Source organism: Arachis ipaensis, chromosome B10 (genome assembly GCF_000816755.2).
Source record: "Arachis ipaensis cultivar K30076 chromosome B10, Araip1.1, whole genome shotgun sequence".
In the NCBI taxonomy this organism is placed as follows: Eukaryota; Viridiplantae; Streptophyta; class Magnoliopsida; order Fabales; family Fabaceae; genus Arachis; species Arachis ipaensis.
The window spans coordinates 28,050,703-28,061,876 of NC_029794.2; the positions used below are offsets into that span (position 1 = coordinate 28,050,703).

An 11,174-nucleotide genomic window follows, 5' to 3' on the forward strand; every position below is an offset into this window, starting at 1 on the left:
GGATCCAAATCCCTCCAGGTATTCATTCATTCCTCACACCTTATACCTCTCAGATCCATTCTGACTTGAGCGTCGGAGTGTCTTTGCAGGTACCTCCCCCCCCCATTGCTCCAGTCAAGCGATTCGGCATCCGCCTCGACCCGCAGGTTCCCGATCCATCTCTCAACCCGTACCAGAGACATCTTGTACATTGGAGCCGTCTGTGGGGACCGGCACCGGTCGAGCCGGAATGATGGACGGATTTGAAGAGCACTCCATCAGCTGCCAAGACGACTCCAGAACACGAAACCCTACTCCCGAACACCAAGAAGCCATACCCCACGGAAGGATAGCAAGCGTCATCCATAACAAAGAAGACGGCCCCGTCGTCACCAAAACTTGACATCTCGAGAACCTAGAGGACAGGTCAGCCCAAATAATCCAAGAACTCTACCATCGAGTACAGGAACTCGAGGGATGAATCGCCACCAAGGAAAAGCACAATGCCGAATATGGAAGTCACGCGACCTCCAGATCCAGATCTCGCCACGGCAGATCGCCAGAACGGCGACACGCCAAAAGACACAATAGAAGCACCTCGCAATACCAAAGACACGACAGATCGCCAGAACGGCGACACAGCAAAAGATACGACCGCAGTACCTCCCGTGACCCTGTTCACACGGACAACGACCAACGACACCGAGAAACCAAGCGTACAAGGAACGATCACACAATAATGGGAGCCACCCCCTTCACGGCAAGAATCTTAAAAGCAAAACTCCCCAAAGGTTTCGACAAACTCACGGACATGAAGTATGACGAAACCAAAGATCCTCAGGAACACCTAACGGCCTTCGAGGCCAGGATGAACTTAGAAGGCGCGGCTAACGCTGTCCGATGCACAGCTTTTCCGGTAACCCTAGCCGGGTCGGCAATCAAATGGTTCAACGCCCTCCCTAACGGATCCATAACCAGTTTCCACGATATCTCGCGAAAGTTCATGGCCCAATTTACAACCAGAATTACTAAAGCTAAACACCCCATCAGCCTACTAGGGGTCACACAGAAACAAGACGAGTCCACAAGAAAATACCTCGACCGCTTCAATGACGAATGCTTAACGGTCGATGGACTCACGGACTCCGTCGCAAGCCTCTGTCTAACCAACGGGCTCATGAACGAAGATTTTCGCAAGCACCTTACTACCAAACCAGTATGGACAATGCACGAGATCCAGAACGTCACCAAAAATTACATCAACGATGAGGAGGTCAGCCAGGTCGTCGCGGCCAACAAGCGGCAGCATAACAACGCCCAACACGGCAACCCCGCACCCCGGCATAACCCACCACACAGAGAAATTCAAAGGGACCACCCCAAAACAACAAACACAAACCGACCACCCAGAATCGGCAAGTTCTCTAATTACACACCCCTAACATCCCCAATTACCGAAATATACCACCAAATTGCAGACCGAGGTATCATCTCAAAAGCCCGGCAACTTAAAGAAAGAACGGGCGGCAATAAAACCCTCTACTGCGACTACCACCGAGGTTTCGGACACCGGACACAAGACTGTTTCGACCTTAAAGACGCCCTCGAACAAGCCATCAGAGACGGCAAGCTACCAGAGTTCGCCAAAATCATCAGAGAACCAAAACGAGCAGAAAGAGACAGGTCACCGGATAGAGAAGGACGCAACTCGAGATCGCAAAAACACCCGCCTAGGGAAAGCATGGATGACGACCCAACCATAATAGTAAACATTATCACGGGTAAAGATGTATCAGGTAAGTCAAAATCAACACTAAAAAAGGACCTCAAAATTCTGGCCGTCAAAAACCAAACCTCAACTAACACCGCCGACAACACGATAACCTTCCTACCCGAGGACTGCCAGCACGGCACCTCAGCCGATGACGCACCCTTTGTCATCTCGGCAAGAATCGGAACAGGACTGGTACGAAGAATACTGGTGGATACCGGCGTAGACTCCAATATCCTCTTCCGAGGAGCCTTCGACAAACTCGGGCTCCACAACAACAATCTTCAAACGCACCGTAACGGCGTCACGGGACTCGGTGACAACTTCCTCAGACCAGACGGTTCCATTACCCTCCCCCTTACCATAGGGTCCGGAAACCAAAGAAAGACGATTCTATTCGAGTTCGTGGTCCTAAAAGACTCCACTGCCTACAACGTCATCCTCGGAAGAAAAACAACGAACGACTTCCCCGCCGTCATCTTTACCAAATACCTCCTTATGAAGTTCACAACGGAAGATGGCTCCATCGGCACCATCCATGGAGACCGGGAAATCGCGGCAGAATGCGACAACACCAGCTTAGCTTTACGGAAAAAATCTCGCGACACAGCTGGGATATTCCTAACCGACCTGGACGCCCGGCAAGACGGCCAACCTAGGCCAGAACCCGAAGGCGACATGGAAAAGCTACAAATAGGGCAAACCAAGGACGAATACACTTTCATCAACAGGAATCTCCCAGTTCCTAAGACAAAACAGGGACTTGTTCGCGTTCACACCAGCCAACATGCCCGGAATAGACCCTAACCTAATGTCCCACCGACTAACCGTAGATCCCAAAGCCAAACCTGTGGCACAAAGGAGACGAAAAATGTCCCCAGACCGAGCAGCCGCGGTCAAAAGACAAGTAAAAGCCCTGCTCGAAGCAAACTTCATCAGGGAACTACCCTACACAACGTGGCTGGCGAATGTCATGCTAGTTAAGAAATCCAACGGGAAATGGTGAATGTGCGTCGATTACACGGACCTCAATAAAGTCTGTCCAAAAGACGCCTTCCCCCTGCCAAATATCGACGGATTGGTAGACGCCGCATCCGAACACCGGTACCTCAGCTTCATGGACGCATACTCCGGGTATAGTCAAATACCTATGCACCGACCCGACGAGGAAAAAATAGCATTCATCACCCCCGAAGGGACATACTGCTACACAGTCATGCCCTTCGGCCTAAAGAACGCCGGAGCCACGTACCAACGGCTCGTCAACAAGATATTCCAAAACCTGTCGGGAACAAAATTAGAAGTCTACATAGACGACATGCTCGCCAAGACCGAATCCGGCGAACAACTCATCAGCGACCTCAAGGTCATAATGAACACCCTACGAAAGCACCAAATGCGACTCAACCCGGCAAAATGCGCCTTCAGGATGGAGGCAGGGAAGTTCCTCGGCTTTATGATCACACAACGCGGAGTTGAAGCAAACCCGGAGAAATGTCGCGCTGTCCTTGAGATGACAAACTCAAAAAACCTTAACGACATCCAAAAGCTCACCGGCCGACTGACGGCGCTATCCCGCTTTCTCGGAGCATCGGCTCAAAAAGCAATCCCCTTCTTCAGACTGATAAAGAAAGGAGCCCCCTTCAAATAGGGAACGGAATGCGAGGAAGCATTCTAACATTTCAAGAAAGTCCTAGCGGAACCGCCAGTTCTCGCCAAACCCCAAACGGGGGAGACCCTCTACTTATACCTCTCCATAATGGAAGAAACACTCGCAACGGCACTCATCCGCGAAAACAAGAAGAAAGAACAAAAACCCATATACTTTATAAGTAAAGTCTTGCAAGATGCGGAAACTCACTACTCGCGCCTAGAAAAGTTAGCTTTCGCACTCCTCACGGCCTCTCAGCGCCTGCGACAATACTTCTAGGCTCACCCAGTGACAGTCCGAACTGACCAAGCGGTCAAACAGGTACTACAAAAACCCGACCTAGTGGGAAGAATGCTAGCGTGGTCCATCGAACTATCCTAATTCCAGATCAAGTTCGAACCCTGAAGAACTGAAGATTGATGGTTTAGAGGTTATAGCAAACTCTCGTTGTAAGTATAGTTACTAAACCAAGCAATCAACCTTTCTTACAAACGTTTTGGTTGTCACAAGTAACAAACCCCTTTTTAAAATTGATAACCGAGTATTTAAACCTCGGGTCGTCTTCTCAAGGAATTGCAGGGAAGTATGTTCTTATTATTGGTTATGAAGATTGTAAATTGGGGGGTTTGGAAGTAAGGTGGGAATATGTTATATGATAAGTAAAATAAAATAATAATAATAAAATCTCTTGGCAAGGTATAAGAAATTGGAAGTCCAGACTTAGTTATCCTTATCAATAACAATGGAGGTTGAATCTTAATTCCACTTAGTTAACCTTTACTAAAGCAAAGGAAGATCAAGGGACAAATTGGTTTGATCTTCGAATCCTATTTATTTCCTAAGAAAAGATTGGGATTATTGAAGTTCAAGCCAATTGGCAAGATAACAATTATGATATTGAGTTGGATAACTCCTGAGTTACTAATTCCTTAACCAAGACCAAAAGAGGAAAAGTAAATTTACTGGAATAAAAATGCCTTCAGATGGGAAGCAACAGTAACATAAATAAAAGAAAGAAATCTTGAATCTGAAATACCTCGAATTATAATAAATAGAACATTCAAATCTTAATCATGAAAAGTTCATAAGCTAATTGGGCAACATAAATCAAATGCAAATAAAAGTATCAAAATAAAAGAGAAACATAAATTAAAGGAACATTGAACCTGGGATTTAGAGGCACTCCTAAAACTAAGAGAAATCCTAAATCCTAATCCTAAGAGAGAGGGGAGAACCTCTCTCTCTAAAACTACATCTACTCCTAAAATTATGAATATGAGAGCCTCCTCATGAATGAATGCAGTCCCCCACTTTATAGCCTCTAATCTGTGTTTTTTGGGCCGCAAACTGGGTCAGAAACAGTCCAGAATTCGCTGGTTGCGAATTCAAAACGCGCTGATTTCCGTCACTGCGACGCGGCCGCATGGATCACGCGGTCGCGTCACCTAGCGTCAGGGGAACTATAGCATATTATATATCAAATCGAAGCCCTGAACGTTAGCTTTCCAACGCAACTGGAACAACGTCATTTGGACCTCTGTAGCAAAAGTTATAGCCGTTTGAGTGCGAAGAGGTCAGGCTGGACAGCTTAGCAATTTCTCCAACTTCTTGTATTCCTTCCACTTTTGCATGCTTCCTTTCTATCCTCCAAGCCAGTCATGCCTTATAATATCTGAAACACTTAACACACATATCAAGGCATCTAATGGTAATAAGAGAGGATTAATAATAAGCAAATATAAGATCAAAGAAGCATGTTTTCAATCAAAGCACATAATTAGGAAGGCAAATATAAAACCATGCAAATAGTATGAATAAGTGGGTAAAGTGTTGATAAAAATCACTCAATTGAGCACAAGATAAACCATGAAATAGTGGTTTATCAAACCCCGAAATGCAATCAAAGCACAAGCCATGGCCGATTTCATCGCCGAGATGACCCCGGGAAATTCCACCCCCGAATCATGGAAACTACACGTCGACGGCTCATCAAACGTCACCTATGGAGGCGCCGGAGTCATACTCGAAAGTCAAAACAGGGTCACGATCGAAAAATCAGTACGATACGAGTTCTTAGTTTCAAACAACCAGGCAGAATATGAGACCCTCCTGGCAGGCCTAGCCCTAGCCAAGGAAGTCGGAGCAAAGGTCCTGAAAGTGAGTACCGACTCACAGGTAGTCAGTTCCCAAATTAACGGAGACTACCAGACACGAGATCCCCTACTCCAACAATACCTCGCCAAGGTAAACGAACTAAAAGAAGGGTTCGAACACGTTACCATACAACACGTCCCTAGGGAACGAAATGCCAGGGCAGACCTACTTTCCAAACTAGCCAATACCAAACCAGGACACGGCAACAAATCACTAATTCAGAAAGTCGTCAAGTCGCCGTCCATATTGACAACGACTAACGCTTATCTGACACTCTCCAGCCAAGGATCATGGACCTACCCTATCCTGCAGTACCTCCTCGACGGAACACTACCAGAAGACCCCAAAGAGGAAAAACGGATAAAAAGGGAAGCCGCCAACTACACAGTTATCGCAGGACACATATACAAGCGCGGATTCTCGCAACCCCTGCTCAAATGCGTCGAACTCGGGGACACAGAGTACATACTCCGCAAAATCCATGAAGGTTGTTGCGGCCACCACATCGGAGGTAAAACCCTAGCCCAAAGAATCATCAGGGTAGGTTACTTCTGGCCCACGGTTATCCGAGACTCCATGCAGTTGGTAAAAAACTGCGATAAATGCCAAAGGCACGCCAACATCCACCAGGCCGCCCCGCACCAGCTCAGCATCATATCGGCAGAGCGTCCCTTCGGCACCTAGGGGATCGACCTCGTCGGGCCTTTCCCGGGTACTTTTTTTCCCCAAAGACGGAGGGTTTTAACGAGGCCCAACCATCAATAAAATTACATCAAAGCTATTTTCCTAAACAACGAAATAAACACACGGCCAAAACTGGGGGACCGATCACCCCCCGGGCCCTAGATACGGATATCCACAAAAATTTGACCTCACGACGGTCTGCTAACCCAAACAAAGGAGATAAAGAAAGAACGGCTTAAAACGGAATATACAAAAAGGCCCAAACGGCCCAAGCAACGTAAAATGAACTTCAAGTCTCGATCACACGGCCACACGGCCAAAATCCATAAAAACATAAAACGAACTTCAAGTCACGATTACACGGCCACACGGCCAAAATCCATAAAAACAAAAACCAAAAAGTTCATAATTACAACTACTCAAGGTCAACAATCTCGCCATCAAGGACAGTCTTGAAAGCTCCCATCACAGACACGTCCGCACCAGGCACCAACACCAAAGCTTGAGCTCTCATTGTCTCCTCGGTAGCAGCAATAGCTTCCTTCACATCGGCAAGCAACACAGCTTTTTCCTCTTTCAAAACCACGACCTCCGCCTTTAAACCATCCACCTCACCCTTCAGCGTACCAACATCAGCCAAGAGCACGGCTGCCCGGGACTCGGCATCCGAAGCCTTCCTCCGCTTTTCCCCAAGCTGAGACAAAAGAGAAGTCTCAACCTCGGAAAGGCGAAGGATCTCGGCACCAGACTCCTCGGAAGATTTCACTGCCCGCTCCCTCGCCGACTCGGCGTCAGCAAGCAACCCCTTCAACCTCACCACCTTGGCCTGGGATTGGCGAAACTTCTTATCCAGAAGGCCTACCTGAGCCATCACAGGCTCGGCCTTCCGAACAATCACAGCGGAGCGGAGGAGAGAACGATAGAGGGACTTAGCCTGGAAAGTCACATCACACTCACGAAAAAAATCCTCTGTGCCCGGCATTAGGTACTCATCAATGAAAGCAGGAGCTTCAAAGCGGCGATCCATCACGGACGGGACCGCACCCTCCCCCTCCACCATATTCTGCTATCAACGTCCTCCGACCGCTTCCGCTTCCGGGAAGCACCCTCCGGCGATACCACAACCACATCATCATCAGCCTCCACACCCCGACCTGACCCGTCGGTACCACCTTCGGTCAACACGAGATCCTCTGCAACGGCTCTCGTATCATCAGTAGGTCGTGAGTTCGGTGTGGAGAAAGTACCGTCAGAAGAAGTCTCCTGAGACAATTGAGCCTTCAACCGAGCAAGAGTTGTCAAACCTCCAGCCATCTCAACTACAAAATAATTAAAAGAAGAAGAAAGAATAAGTACCAAACTCGGAACGCAAAAAAAAAAAATCACACACCGACATATGCCCGACAAGCAACCGGGTCCCCTATCACATCCCTGGGATTCAGAGGACGCTCCCCAAACAACTGCCATTAAACGAGAGCAACATCCCGATCTTCCGCAGTAAAAAAATCCTGTGTCATCCGGGTAAGAACGGACGTCCCCGCCCCAAAATTCCAATACGTGGGGAACTGCCTCCCACCCTCCAAAGTCAGCCAGAATGGATGATGCCCCGCTGCAGGACGAACCTTGAAATACCCACTCTTAAACCCATGGAAAGAATCTTCATATAGGCCGAAAACCCGACGATAAGGCTGAGCCCTAAAAGACATATACCCCTTCTTGTGCTTTCCCTCCTTAGTAGGAAGGGTGCACAAGAAGAGGAAAAGGAACACATTCACAGACACCGGAAGCTCCAAAAACTCGCAAACAAGCTCAAAGGTCCAGATCGCCGCCCAACTGTTCGGATGAAGCTGGGACGGCGCCACGAAACATCAGCTCAACAATTGTTGAACGAAAGGGGAAAAGGGCAGCCGTACGCCAAGACGGGTGAACATTGCCTCATACACCCACAGCCAATCCGGAACGGTCGGCGAGTCCAAGTTAGTGTAACAAACTCTCTCGTCAACCCCGGGACGGAAAACTCATAATGACGCTCGACGTCACCACCCCCGCAAACGGCCCCTTCATCACGAAGCCGTTGGAGGTCCGCCTCCGTCATCCGCGACGGCGTCCCCCACACATCACTAGTCACCCAGGAGTATAGGGCAGGGACACCCCCCGCTGGCATCACCGGAGTCCTCACACCCTCGGACCTTCGACGCGCCATACCTAAAACATCGATGAGCACCACCAATCAGCCCAAACTACACGGAAGAAAATGAAAAGGGGGAACTACAAGGAATACCACTAACCCACTGCGGTGCTCATCCCTCCTATGAAACCCACCACCCAAAAAAAGGAAAGACAACCCCAATCCACTAACACAGAAATGCAAAAGCAAACAGGAACAAAATGACAACAAAACAAGTAAAGAAAGAAGAAGACTAACCTGACAATGCGGAGCGAAACTCAAAAATATCCTTGGGAGGCAGGAAGACAAGAGCACAACCAAAAGCACAACCAGGAACACAGAACAGCGCCAGAACAGAGGGAAAGTACTCTTGTACACTTAGCATCAGAAAAAGCAACAAGAAAAAGGAAAATGGGAACCAAAATGGTTTTAAACCCCGAAAGGGAAAAGACAAAATTACCCAAGGAATAAGCATGGCACAGAAGGGCAAAAACAGAAATGTATCCCCTGCAATAAATGCTCCTTCGGGAAACCAAAAAATACGCCTCGAATAATTAAACGGGCACAAGGAAACGAAAGGATCGCACCAAACAAACGGTGCAGAAAACGAACCGAGCCCCAAAACACAAACCATCACCGAGGCACCGAGGAAACGACCAAGACCGTACCTCCCAGCAACAAAGACCGACCTCGATCGTCCTTCTGCTGCGGAGGCAACTATTATGGATCCAACCCACGGATCCTAATAATCCCGGAACCGAAAAGCAAACGACTATCCGAAAAAGAACTAAAGACCTAGCTCGCGGTCAAAACCACATCTTCCAGCGAGAAACCGACTTTTGCTCGCTCTCCCGCTGCGGGGCAACTGTTACGGATCCACGGATCCATGACCCGGGATCAAACCCAGACCCGGATACCCGGGTCTGACCCGCCCCGCTCTTCTAGAAGGCCCGAAGCCGGCCCTCTGGAACTCCTAACCAACTTTCGAATTCAAAACGTCTCCCTTATCTTAGTCAAATAAGATAAGATAAGATGTCCATCATCACCTATAAATAGAGGATCCAAATCCCTCCAGGTATTCATTCATTCCTCACACCTTATACCTCTCAGATCCATTCTGACTTGAACGTCGGAGTGTCTTTGCAGGTACCTCCCCTCCATTGCTCCAGTCAAGCGATCCGGCATCCGCCTCGACCCGCAGGTTCCCGATCCATCTCTCAACCCGTACCATAGACATCTTGTACAAATTAGATAAATTAATTTTAAATAATATAAGAAGATAAATTAATTTTTTATCTTTTCAAATTTTAGGTAATTTAATTATTTTATCATATTATTTAAAAAAATATGAAATTTGTCATATTTCATATTTTTTTAAATAATATGAAATTTGTCATATTTCAAAAGTTCAAATAACAAATCTTAATTGTATGATGTTATTTAATATTTATACAGATCGGACCGATTTAGATATGGATTACCACAATTTATGTGTGATCCAATTTAAAAAACAGATTAGATGATCAACTATTTCAATTACCACTATTAACGTAATAACGGCCTTAAACATAAGGATAATTTTTTACTCTATAAAAAAATATCACTCATGATTATCTAAAGTTATTTCCAAAAAAAAAAAAAAATCTAAGTTTAATCTACAATTCTATAAATACTCTAATATTCAAATATTTTTTTCAATCAAAATTCATTTTAATATGTTAAAATTCTTACTGACTTAAGTCTTATTTTTTAGTTTACTTTCATTTTCTTTTTCTTTATCACTTTGGTTATATTCTTTAATTTCAAAATTTTTAGAAAGTTAAATTTCTTTATTTTTATTTCAATTATTACAACGTCTTTTATTATTCATTCTTTTTCTATTTTACTTCTTTTCTTTTATTTGTAAATCCAAACGTTTGATAATTGATCACCTTAATCAAAAAATTAAAAACTCAATCAAACAATTGGATAGCTGACTAAATATGCAATGCACTCTCTTATATTAGTTGTGTTATTTTTAAAGAACAAAGGTCTATCGTATAAAATTTAATAATTTGAAATAGAAATAAATATAAAAAGAGAGCAACGATCAAATTACATTTTTTGGCATATGAGCATATGTTTTCCTATATGTAAAACATGAATTTTATAGTATTATGAATGTGGAATATAATAAAGAAAATAGCTTTATAAATGTGCCATTAAACAACTTTAAAAAATAAAAAAATTTATATTTATATTTATACTTACTTGCATTTCTTAAACGATTGATATGTATTTTATTATAACAAAAATGCTATATTTACACTAAATTTAACCACAAAAATCAGGTATTAATATGTATTATTTATATTTAAATATATGTGTTATTTAACTAATTTGTAATGTGTATTTTATATTCTAACATGTAATATTATGCTAGTGGCTAATTTTAAAGACTAATTTTAATGTATATCTAACAAAAATATTATTATAGTGGCAAAAATATCAAATTATTGAAAAATAAAAAATATTTATAATACTATTTAGATCGATTTATAAGATAAAATTGATACAATTATTACGATTTAAATTGTATCGATTTAATGTTGTATTTCAATATAATCTAATTGATTAAAACGATTGTAATTTACATTGTATGGATTAAATTTATTTTTTAATCTAATCTAATTTAAATTATTATAATTTGATTGAAGAAATATAACCATTTGAAAGATTTTTAAATTACAAAATAAAAAATTTAAAATTAAATAAGATATAATTTAAAT

At 44.2% G+C, this 11,174-nt stretch overlaps 1 protein-coding gene across 1 annotated transcript; it reads left to right on the forward strand.

Annotated features, from left to right (window-relative positions):
* Positions 791-2,557, forward strand: LOC107620456. The gene has a single exon (XM_016322613.2). It carries the CDS (start codon positions 791-793, stop codon positions 2,555-2,557), a length of 1,767 nt encoding a protein of 588 aa, XP_016178099.2.

What these genes read in the sequence shown, in the direction of transcription:
- LOC107620456 (XM_016322613.2), top strand. Translation starts at nt 791, where the DNA reads ATGAAGTATGACGAAACCAAAGATCCTCAGGAACACCTAACGGCCTTC.